This window comes from Phyllostomus hastatus, unplaced genomic scaffold (assembly GCF_019186645.2).
Source record: "Phyllostomus hastatus isolate PE091 unplaced genomic scaffold, TTU_PhHast_1.1 phas_scaffold_39, whole genome shotgun sequence".
NCBI lineage: Eukaryota > Metazoa > Chordata > Mammalia > Chiroptera > Phyllostomidae > Phyllostomus > Phyllostomus hastatus.
This window is the reverse complement of record NW_025334028.1, coordinates 25,483,024-25,496,113: the sequence shown is the minus strand read 5'-3', so window position 1 is coordinate 25,496,113 and position 13,090 is coordinate 25,483,024. Positions and strand designations below refer to the sequence as shown.

Below are 13,090 nucleotides of genomic sequence, written 5' to 3'. Positions count from 1 at the left end.
TTTATAAAGAAGAGTCTCTTTGTGGATATAGCTCTCAAATTTATTTGTTTAGAAAGACATACTGTAGTTGTTTTTACTTCATGGTTTTTGGTATAAACTCAAGAAAAAGTTATTTAGCCTTGACCCAATGAGTCAGTTGGTTAGAGCATCATCCCATATACCAAGGTTGTAGGTTTGATCTCTGGTCGGGGCACTTACAAGAATCAACCAATGAATCTGTAAATGAGTGGAACAGCACATCTCTCTCCCTGTTCCTCTCTCTCTCTTTCTAAAATCAATGAATAAAAATTTTTTTAAATTCTTTATCTGAAAGGCAGCAATAACTCCAGAGTTTCTAAAGCAATACATATGAACACAAATATTGATGAATTTGCTTTACCTAGCATTTATTTAATACATAGATGTTAAATGTCTATTACAGTGCCTAAGGGCATGTAACACATACTGAAACACCCCTGAATTCAAATTCCAGCTCTGCCACTTTCAATGGAAGGAAAAACAGTTTCAGTTTCATGTAAGAATAGTTGAACTTAACTTTGGATGTGTTATGATTTTTGACAGCTATACCAGTTGTTAATGCTGCTGTTAAATTTAATTGGTGTTTCTAAAATCTATAGTTGGGGAAGGGGTGTAAAAAATTATTTTAAAGTTTTTAGCTAAGTCACAAAGTGTGTCATCCATATTTAGAGGACAGTATTGTCCACAAATTCTTGCTGAATGATATGTGGTGGAGTCACTAGATGTCACTATCGCACAACATTGCTTCAGAAAGAGTAACCCCTAAACACAGGCCTTAGATCGCCTGACAGCCTCCCTCCTGGCACCATTTTATGGGTTTGGAATTGAGGTACAGAGAGGTGAAGTGGCAAGAAATTCACTCAGTATTATATAGCATATTAAAAGCACAGAGCATAGTTTGCTCTATGCTTTTTACCCTGCCACACTTTTTACAATACCGCACTGTCCATTATTAATGTGTGTGGTCAAAGAGACATTCTTTTTCTTTAAAGGTTTTATTTATTCATTTTTAGAGAGGGGGGAGGGAGGCAGAAAGAGAGGGAGAGCAACATCAATGTGTGGTTGCCTCCCACACACCTCCACCAGGGACCTGGCCCGCAACCCAGGCATGTGCCCTGACTGGAAATGGAACCAGTGACCCTCAGGTTCATAGACCTGCATTCAGTCCACTGAGCTACACCAGCGGAGCCAAAGAGGTGTTCTAATAAAACCAGTGAAAATCCTCTAAATCCATCACTTTAAAAGTAAAGCTTATGCACGATTATGATGCTGCATACTTATAATAAAAATGATCAGTTGACTATCATACTTTTGCTATGAACTATACAAACATCTCACTTTATTCTACCATGATTGCAAGATATATATGTATGTGTGTATGTATGTATATATGCATGTATACTTTGCCTCATTCCAAAAAGGATTTTAGGAAGGTTACTGAAATAAATATAGCATAAAATTTTTAAAACTGAGGTGATCACAAATAGAAGATATTGGAACATAAACCACTATGAAATATTCCTTTTATTATTATACAAAAATCATGCCACAAGTTCAAGTAAACTTAGATTTGGTTAGCTATTCTCAAATTTGATTCTCCTTTCTCTAGCTGTGAGCATGAAGTAAGAAAAGTAGATGGTGCTTTGCCCATTAAAAGATGATGAGATATTGTACTTGACCCAAGATCATACAACTAGTATATTTCTGATTTTAAACTGCCCACTCTTTCTATTATGCTAGCTATCCAGACATCTAGTAAGAGGACTCCTTACAAGATACAGTCACTGTAACCCTTAAATACCTGGATTACCACTATTACTTCTGCATTATACAGGTAGGCTTTTGTTTAAATCAAATTTATTTCAAATAATTTCACAGAGCTGTTGACAACATGTTTTTCTATCAAGAAATTGAACCCTTAAAATGAGTTATTAGGAGAAAAATAAAATTTGAGTTTAACCCTAACCTGTAGCACCTTAAAATGTGGCTTTATGTGGAGAGGGTGTCTTTTCAGAGGTAATCCAGTTAAAATGAGACCGCTATGATGGTCTTTAATCCAACATGACTTATATTGTAGTTCATGTCCATGGGTTATACATATAAGTTCTTTGGCTTCTCCATTTTCTACACTATTCTTAATGCCCCCAGTCTATTTTATACCTACCATTTATGCTTCTTATTCCCTGTACCTTTCCCCCTCATTCTCCCTCCTTCACCTCCCCACTGATAACCCTCCATGAGATCTCCATATCTATGATGCTGTTCCTATTGTAGCTGTTTGCTTAGTTTGTTTTTGTTTTTTTAGGTTCAACTGTTGATAGTTGTGACTTTGTTGTCATTTTACTGTTCATAGTTTTGATCTTTTTCTTATATAATTCCCATTTAACATCTCATATAATAAGGGTTTGGTGATGATGAACTCCTTTAGCTTTACCTTGTCTGGGAAGCACTTTATCTGCCCTTCCATTCTAAATGATGACTTTGCTGGGTAGAGTGATATAGGTTGTAGGTCCTTGCTTTTCAACACTTTGAATTCTGGCAGCCCCTTCTTGTCTGCAAAGTTTCTTTTGAGAAATCAGCTGACAGTCTTATGTAAACTCCTTTGCAGGTAACTCTCTTCTTTCCTCTTGATGCTTTTAAGATTCTCTCCTTATCTTTAACCTTTGCCATTTTAATTATGATGTGTTTTGGTGTGGTCCTCTTGGTGTTCATCTTGTTTGGGAGTCTCTGTGCTTCCTGGACTTGTATGTCTATGTCCTTCACCAGGTTGGGGAAGTTTTCCTTCATTATTTGTTCAAATAAGCTTTCAATTTCTTGCTCTTTCTCTTCTCCTTCTGGCACCCCTATGATTCAGATATTGGTACATTTAAAATTGTCCCAGAGGTTCCTAAGCCTCTTTTCACTTTTTTGAATTCTTATTTCTTCATTCTGTTCAAGTGAATGTCTAATTCTTCCTTTTGTTCCAAATTATTGTTTTGAGTCCTGGTTTCCTTCCCTTAACTGTTGGTACCCTGTATATTTTCCTTTATTTCACTTTGTATAGCCTTCATTTTGTCCTTCATTTCATAACCGTACTCAGTCATTTCTGTAAGCATCCTGATTACCAGTGTTTTGAACTCTGAATCTGATAGATTGTCTATCTCCCCATCAGTTAGTTCTTTTCTGGAGTTTTGATCTGTTCTTTCTTTTGGGCCATATTTCTTTGTCTCAGCATACCTATTATGTTGTAAGGTATGGAGCCTTAGGTATTTGACAGGGCAGAGCAACCCATGTTGCTGTGTTGTGGTGCTGTATGTAGGGGAGAGGTCAAAGAGAGAACAATGACACTTACCCAGCTCTCACCGCTTTCAGTCACTTCCCCAATTTCCCGCAAGCAACTGACACCCTTCTAGTGGCTGTCCTTGTACTGATTTCCCAAGTGGGTTGGCATGTGTATGTTCTAGGATCCCATGGTACCCTCAAACAGACTCTCCTGAGAGACTGGCAGTTTCTTCTTCCATGGCAATCATCACAGGTTTTTACAGCCGGAGGCTATGAGGCTTTATTTTCCCCAACGCTGGAACCCTGGGTTGCACAGTCCATCCTGGGCTGGGATTTCTTGCTCCCCAGTTGTTCCTCCTGGTTTTTATCTGCAAGCAAATGTGGCACCACCCAGTCTGCCAGCCACCACCTCACTGCACATCCACTCTGCCCCCCTGCTGCCTATCTCTGCTCCTCCTACCAGTCTGAATGAATGTTCTTTCTTTAAGTCTTTGGTTGTCGGACTTCCATATGGTTAGACTTTCTGACAGTTCTGGTTGTTTTTGTTTTTAAATTGGTTATCCTCCTTTCAGTTGTAGGAGGAGGTGAAGCATATCTACCTACACCTTCATCTTGTCTGATTACTTTCATTTTTTTTAAATGGACAAGACATTTGAATAGATGCTTTACTAAAGAAGATATTCAAATGGCCAATAAATATATGAAAATGTTAGTCATCAAGAAAATGCAACCTCAATTCACAATGCAGTATCACCAAAATAACTAAAAGGAAAATATGATACCAAGGTTGAAAAGGATATGAATAATATTTAAGAGTACTTGGTTCAACTTCTAGCCATGCCACTTGCTAAATGTGTGACTTTGGCAAAATTAATTTAATCTTCTTCAGTCTCAGTTTCAACATCTGTAAAGCAATGATAATAATAGTAAATAACTCAGAATTATATTCCTATGTAATCCTAGTGAGGTGATTCATGTTAAGTGCTTACCATAGTTCGACTGTGTTGGCTGTTTTTTAATCTTCACTATAACCAATAAATTAAATACTATCATATCATTATTTCATAGATAAGAAAATTGAGACCTATGGAAATAAGTCACTTCCTACAGTTATTAAAAGATATAGAGGAGAGTGGAATATGTTTTTATCTCAGGTCCAAAGTCCATGTTTTTAGTTACTATGCATACCACCTACCAGTTCCACTCTGGGCAAATGGGTGAAGAGAATATTAAATAATTGTCAGGCACAAATATTGTCAGACACAGTATTTATTTATATATTTACTTGTCTATTTCACATTATTTATTTATTTTATTTATTATTTATTTAATTTATTTATTTATTGTCAGACACAGTATTTTTTTATAGCTGCTAACCTGTACATTTATTATTCAGACTCCTTATCTAGGTTTTGAAACTCTAATGCATGGTGTGCTTATCTGAATTCCAAGTCCTGCTATCCTAATAATTGCAAATCTTAAACAATTCTGCCTGGTTTCTTGATGTCTCTGCTTCTATGATTCTTGGTGTTACATTTGCCCAGTCCTAGCTCATCTGCCTAGTTATGACTCACAGTTTCTTTTCATTAAGATTGCAGTTTAGTTGTCGCCTTGATCACTGTAACATGATCTTGTTTTGTTTTCTTCAGTATTTAATCACAATCTGAAAATGTTGTTTGTCTTTCCCTTACCCCAACAAGAATATTAGTTCCCTTAAAGCTGAAATCTATTTGTTTCATTTTGCTGTTTTATCTTTAGAATCCAGAAGAGTAGACATTCAAAAACTGAGTGGATGAACTTTGTGCCCTGACCTCAGATTTTTTAATGGTAGTAACCTTCAGCCTATCCTTTGAGAACTTGACACAGCGTGGGTGATTCACCCACCTTCCATGTTCACAGAGCTAACTAACACTTAACTCTGGTCCAACAGTCAATGACAGGTAGTCATTCTAATGACAAGGTAATAATTATGATATTTTCTTCAACTAAAATGGAATTTTACCCTAAAGGACTTAGATATCTAATATTTTCATCAAATTTAAATAACATTTAAATGAAAGTTATTTTCTGTTGATTGTAATAAATTAAGTTGATCACTTTAGGATTTTATATACTAATATTTTACTTTATTAAAGTGAGACAGAATCTGTAAAGTATCTAATGTGGCTGATACTCAAATGTTAATGTTCTTTTTCATTAAAAATTTCCATTTTTAAATTTTCTTGCCTTTAAAAATAGCATAGACACTTAAAACACTAGGGGAGTTCGTTTTATCAAATATCTAAAATGTAAAACTTAAAATCTTTAATTTTCCTCCTCAATGCTAAGTCAAGAATTGAAAGATATTTTTAAGGCAAATATACTGAGTCCCGCCGGGCCGGCTGGTCTTCCCTGGCTGCCCAGGCCTGGAGACTCCCGCTACACTCAAAGGCAGCATATATCCCAGAGAAGGTAGAAACAATAGATATTTTAAAATAAAAATATCCAGACCTTATTCTTCCCTTGATATGGTTCTAGTTCATTCTTTTTTTCTAGTTCATTCTTATTCAAAGTAAAACATTTATTTTATTTAAATGTTGGTCTTACAGACCTTTCAAATGGATCATATATAAAGACAGCATGTATCAGTAACTTATAGAGGTAGGTATTAATGTAGTTGATCACATTTCATTTTCAATTTTCTTGGAGTCTCTTATGCAGGAGTGTGACTGAAGATAGTGTAAATCAATGGTGGAAATTATATCAAGCATGAAATAAAGAGCTGAGTTCTCTAATATATGCTTTTAAGATGCCCAGCAAGACGGCAGTCAAGATGGAGGTATAGTTAAACACTCCTCATCTTCTCACACATATAGAAAAAAATACAACCAAACTACAAAACAAATATCACCCAGAATTGTCAGAAAATTGACTGCTGTACAGAAGTCCAACAACCAAGAATTTAAAGAAGCCACATTCATCCTGCAGGTAGGAGGGGCAAAGATGTGGAGAGGCATAGAGAGGCACAGAGAGGTGGAGAGGTGCAAAGATGCAGAACAGGTGGTCCTGTATCTATGTCTTATGCATAAAAATAGAGAGGAATACCTCAGGAATGAGGGATATAAGCCCCAGACCAGACCACCTAGCCCAGGGAAGGCTAGGGTTCCAGCACTAGGGTCCCAGCACTAGGAAGACAAGGGTTGGGTTGGCAGAACAAATTCTTAAGAGACTCTTCTTAAAGGGCCCGAAGTGGACTTAGGGCTCACACAGACCCACCCTCTCTGGGTTTCAGTACCAGAGCAACAGATGGAAGGGCACCAGTGGCAAATGGGGAGTAAGTGAACTGACTGGCAATGGGGCAAGTGTCAGGGGAGAGCTTCCTCCTGACCTCCAGAGGTCAGGCAGCAACATTGTCTCTTTTCCAAGCCCTTCCCCACACACAGAACAACAGAACAATGACACAGTTTGCCCAGCCCAGGTGATTACCTAAGGCTCTGACCCATACAAAATACAGGTGCACTTTAATACAATAGGCCATCCTACTAACACAGGGAGATAAAGAAATTCTACCTAATACAGAAACAAACACACAGAGGCTGCCAAAGTGAGGAAACAAAGAAATGTGGCCCAGTTGAAAGAACAGAACAAAACTCTGATAAAAGAATTAAATGAAATGGAGATAAGTAACCTATCAGCTGCACAGTTCAAAACACTGGTTATCAGGATGCTCCAGGAACTCACTGGGTACTTCAATGGCATAAAAAAGACCAAGGTAGAAATGAAGGTTGCATTAAGAGAAATAAAGAAAAATATAGGAGTCCCAGTCAAGATGGAGGTATAGGTAGAAATGCTTTGCTTCCTTGCACAGCCAAAAGAAGGATAACAACCAATTTTAAAACAATGAACAACCAGAACTTCCAGAAAATCAAACTGCATGGAACTCTGGCAACCAAGGAGTTAAAGAAACATTCATCCAGACTGGTAGGAGGGGTGGAAACAGGCAGCCAAGACAGAGAGGACACAGGGCAAGGTGATGGACTATGAGGGTGAGGCTGGGTCTGGCTGACCTAGAAACTAAACACTAAAAACTCCTAGCAGTAAAATCCTGTAGAGGTTGCAAAGGCAAAAGAAACTCCAGCCTCTCAGGAGGGTTCATTGGAGAGACTTACAGAGTCCTAGAACATATGCAAACACACCTGCCTGGGAATGAGTACCTGAAAGGGCCTAGTTTCCTTGTGGGTATCAGGGGAAGTGACTGAAAGCTGGCTAAGAGCCGAGGAAGTGGCATTGTACCCTCTCTAACCCCTCTTGCACATACAGCACCACAATGCAGCAACATGGATTGCCCCACCCTGACAAATACCTAAGGCTCTGCCCCTTACTATGTAACAGGTGCACTGAGACAAAGAAATATGGCCTAAATGAAAGAACAGATCAAACTTCCAGAAAAAAAATCTAAGTGATGAGGAGATAGACAACCTACCTGATGCAGAGTTCAAAACACTGGTAATCAAGGTGTTTAAAGAATTAATTTATTTCAGTCACAAAAAGAAGGAAGAAATGAAGGCTATACAAAGTGAAATAAAGGAAAATATACAGGGAACCAATAGTGAAGGGAAGGGAACTGGGACTGAAATCAGTGATTTGGAGCAAAAGGAAAAAATAAACATCCCACCAGAACATAATGAATAAACAAGAATTCAAAAAAGTGAGGAGAGGCTTAGGAACCTCTGAGACAACTTCAAGTGCTCCAATAATGAATCATAGATGTGCCAGAAGGAGAAGAGTAAGAGGAAGAAATTGAAAACTTACGTGAACAAATAATGAGAGAAAACTTCCAGAGTCTGGTGAAGGAAATAGACTACCAGGAAGTCCAGGAAGCCCAGAGAGTCCCAAAGAACTTGGACCCTAGGAGGAACACACCAAGCCACATTATAATTAAGTTACCCAAGATCAAAGATAAGGAGAGAATCTTAAAAGCAGAAAGAGGAAAGGAGAGAGTTATCTACAAAGGAGTGCCCATAAGACTGTCAGCTGATTTCTCAAAAGAAACCTTACAGGTAAGAAGGGGCTGGAAAGTAGCATTTGAAGTCAGGAAAGGCAAGAACCTACATCCAAGATTACTCTATCTAGCAAAGCTATCATTTAGAATGGAAGGGCAGATGAAGTGCTTCCCAGATAAGGTCAAGTTAAAGGAGTTCATCATCAGCAAGCCCTTATTATATGAAATGTCAAAAGGACTTATATAAGAAATAGATGATGATAAAAAAACTATTAACAGTAAAATGATAACAAACTCAAACTATCCACATCTGAACCTAAAAAACAAAAACAAAATGTAAACAAACAATAAGAACAGGAACAGAATCACAGAAATAGCAATCACATGGAGGGTTATCAGTGGGGAAGAGGAGGGGAAAATGGGGGAAAATAGGTACAAGGAATAAGAAGCACGACTGGTAGAAATAAAATAGACAGGAGGAGGTTAAGAACAGTATAGGAAATAGAGAAACCAAAGAATTTATATGTACAACCCATGGACATGCAGTAAGGGGTGAGGGAATGCTGAAGGGTAAGGGGTACAGGGCAGAAGGGGGATAACAGAGAGAAAAAATTTGGGACAACTGTAATAGCATAATCAATAAAATATACTTTAAAGAAGAAAAGAAAAATCTACAGGGAACCAACAGTGGAGGGGATGAAGCCAAGAATCAAGTCAATGATTTGGAATACAAGGGAGAAAAAAACAATCAGAACAGCAGGAATGAAAAGCGATTCAAAAAACTGAGGATAGGCTAAGGAACCTCTGGGACACCTTTAAATATACCAATAGCCAAATCATAGGGTGCCAGAAGGAGAAGTGGAAGAACAAGAAATTCACTTGACAAAATAATGAAAGAAAACTTCCCTAATCTGGTGAAGGAAATAGACATACAAGTCCAGGAGGCACAGACAATCCCAAACAAGATGAACACAAAGAGGACCACACCAAGACACATCATAATTAAAATGACAAAGGTTAAAGATAAGGAGAGAATCTTAAAAACAGCAAGAGGAAAGAAGAGTTACCTGCAAAGGAGTTTACATAAGACTGTCATCTGATTTCTCAAAAGAAACTTTGCAGGCTAGAAAGGACAAGCAAGAAGTACTCAAAGTGTTGAAAAGCAAGGACCTACAACCTATATCACTCTACCCAGCAAAGTTATCATTTAGAATGGAAGGGCAGATAAAGTGCTTCCCAGACAAGGTAAAGCTAAAGGAGTTCATCATCACCAAGCCATTATTATATGAAATGCTAAAGGGAATTATGTGAGAAAGAGAAGATCAAAATGATGAACATTAAAATGGCAATAAATTTGCAATTACCAATAATTGAATCCAAATAGCAAACTTAGCAAACTACTAGAACAGGAAAAGAATTATAGGTATGTAGATCATTTTGAGAGTTATCAGCTGGGAGGGGAAAGGGGGAGAATGAAGGAAAAGGTGGGGGGATTAGTAAGCACAAATTGGTAGTTACAAAATAGACAGGGGATGTTAAGAACAGTATTGGGGGGGACAGTATAGGAAATGGAGTAACCGAAGAACTTGTAGACATGACCCATGGACATGAACTATGATGGGGGGATTGCTGGAGGGAATGGGGGTACCAGATGGAGGAGGTCAAAGGGGAAAAAACTGTTACAACTGTAATAGCATAATCGATAAAGTATACTTAAAAAAAACAAACAAAAAATGATGCCCAGCATTATCAACTATTAAGAAGTATTACATTTCTATGTGATAATGGTTTTTAAAAACTTATGCACATGACTTTGATTAGTAACTTTAAAATGACTATTAGAACTGCTTCAACTATAAAGATATGTGACTTTACTATGATACAAATTTATTATTTAAAAAATCATTAAGAAATTAACCCCACTTAACCATGTTTGTTCTTAGATGGATTTATGGTCCTAGTTTTTCTTTCAAATAATTTTTCTTTTAAATATTAGCATGTATACCACAAAACCAGAAAATGAACATTTGGAGGATAAAAACATTCAATCACCTATAACACCTGAGGTAAGAACTTAAAACTATACTGTAATATGAGATATGAAAATCAACCTGATATTAAAATTTATTTCTAAAGCTTATTTATTAGGTTTCTTTTATATATCTGGCTAAAAAATGAGAAGTAGTCATTTTTAAAAAGCTAGTTTTATTAGGTCCTCAGAAATGAGCAAAAAGAATAAAAAGATGGAGAGGGATGACTACAGATTACTTTGGAGTTTAAGAGGGTATATTTTAGGAATAATGGAAACATAGCTTATTATTTCTTGCCATGTCCAGGTAAAACTAGGTAATTTAGACTACAAAAAGGTAAAGATAAATCTAAACTAATTAAAATGTACTATAGTCAGCAAGCAAAATAGAACCAGAGATGTGGAAATAAAGAACAAACTGACAGTAACCAGAGGGGAGGGGGGAGGGGGATAATGGGGGAAAGAAGGGGAAGGGTCAAGTCAAGGAATATGTTTAAAGGACCCACAGACAAGGACAACAGGGGGAGGGGGAGGATTGAATGTGGGAGGTGGGGGTGGGTAGGGCAGGGGAGAGTAATGGGAGAAGAATGGGGACAACTGTAATTGAACAACAATAAAATGTACTATAAACAGGTGGGGTAAAAATAGGTTTATAGTTGTGGGTACATGAAACAGAGTTTATTCTTGTATTATTTATTAATTATTGTGTTTTCCATATGAACTGTAAAACTGTGTTTGCTTCACCATGTGTTTGAAGAGACCCAAGTTTTATTTTTGCAATCATATAGAGTCAGTAAACCTTTTGTTGATGTGGTTTTACTAAATAGTAATTGCTTATATTAGAATTTTAAGTTTTCTATTTTTTTAAATAAAGATGTCTATTGTTTTAAAGGGCCAAAAAGTTCTTCTAAATATTTAAAGTATTCGCCACTGATTCCAATTTCTATTTTTATCTCTAAAGACTTCATCTTATTCTATGTCAATTTATCATAAATTCTGCAATAATAAAACAAAGTAATATGGTTTTGCTGTATATGACCTTTCATGCACCCTACTTAAAGTTCACCTTTGCATCTTTACCTTGGCCCTTTTGTACAGTGACAGTCTTTCTAAAAAAGTCTTTACCTGAGAACTCCAACATATTAATCATGATTAGTTTTAAAGAACTTGGATCTTAAAGAGCTACATAATTTGTTTACATTAGCTGCTGTGGTGCCACTGTTCCCCCACTCATTAAATGTTTCCTCTTTCTTTCCTTACTCTGTCCTTGCTCTCTAGCCTTTGTTACCATTTCCGTGACAATGTGACATTCTCTCTCCCCTGCACTCAAAGTACTGTATTATCAATACACCCAAAGTGCTGGCCTGTGTGCACACACATACATTTACACACACACACACACACACACACACACACACACACACACCATGGTGACTTTAAGGCAAATTTGAAATTTTTTCCAGGGTTAACTCTACTCTGTTTTGTTTTGTTTTAGTTTTTAAAATTTTGTTTTTTACCTTGACAAAAGCTTCCCAACATTTTCACAAACTGTTTTCCCCCCAAATCAGCAGTTTCATAACTAGACTAACTACTATTTAAAGTCTGAAAGATTGAGGTACCACCCTGAACTATCTAAAATGTTGTCTATAAGTAATATGGGAAGCATGAACCTTGATATTCTGAAGGCTTAATCTGTTTTTCTCATTTTTCTTTCAGTTATATCATTTTTCAAATGAAATGAGTCTATGTTAAATTATATTTTACCTCCTTCCCAATTTAGTTGTGTTTTCATTCCACAAAAGTTTTCTTGGATAATCTTTGGGAGCTATATTGAGGAGGGACACTTAACTCCTCTACCCACACTGTAGGCTCACTTACTCAGCATGCATAAATCACAAATGGAAATGGCGGGAAGTGAAGTCCAGGTGCCCTGCAAAATGCACAGCTACTGGGTCTCTATGTCAACAACACATATTGACATGGAGCCTGAATAGACTTTTGTGTGTAATTCTCCATATTGACAGTAATTATATGAGCTTAATTATGAGATTTGGTAGTTTAGTACATCCATAAAATTATATGGAATTTATATTTCTTAAAAGATTTCTCTGTTTAACTTCAGATTCTCAACGATAGTAATACTAGTAAACAGGAAGAAACTAAGCAAATTGTCTTCTCAAACACAGAGGAAACAAAACCACAGATGAAAAAAAGTGCTTGTCCTCCACAAGGAACACTGAATAAATATATTACAAATGGTATGTGAAATAAGAAATGTAAGTGGAGAGAAAGTAAGAAATATATTTGATAAATATTAAACCACAAACCAGCAAAGCTGCTGCTTAACCTAGGTAACACAGATCAGATTCTCAGCTCTATGACAGGCAATATGTGGACAAAGAGGAAATGTTCCCATGAATCCATCAAAAAATGTAATAATTTCTTAACAGATCTATATTTTAATGTTTTTATAACTTTTAATGTTAAATTTTGGAGATTAAAAACAGCTTTGATTAAAATTTTTTATTTTAGACTTACATTGTACATTTATTTTTAAGTTAGATAAAAGGAACATTATACTTCTGACAATATTAACATTCTTATTAAAATAGGCCACACATTTTAAAACATCTGCTGCCTTGTAGAGTTACATAAAACTTGCTTTCCCACCAAAAATTTAAAGTATCTCATTGTCACGAAATACATATGAGATTTTCTTGATTTCTTCCTGGATATTCCATATGATTAAACTTAAGGAGATTCTGTCCTCCAGTAGTATAGAGCTTATAGAGAATGAACAA

The 13,090-nt window shown here is 36.5% G+C and overlaps 1 protein-coding gene across 1 annotated transcript in view; it reads left to right on the top strand.

Annotated features, from left to right (window-relative positions):
* The first annotated feature begins 10,257 nt into the window (after positions 1-10,257).
* Positions 10,258-13,090, top strand: part of SLC9B1 (solute carrier family 9 member B1) — a 59,053-nt gene continuing 56,220 nt past the window's right edge. Inside the window, exons 1-2 of the mRNA XM_045820180.1 lie at positions 10,258-10,326; positions 12,412-12,547. Coding sequence (XP_045676136.1) covers positions 10,258-10,326; positions 12,412-12,547 — 205 coding nt within the window. The remainder of the gene's footprint in view (positions 10,327-12,411; positions 12,548-13,090) is intronic.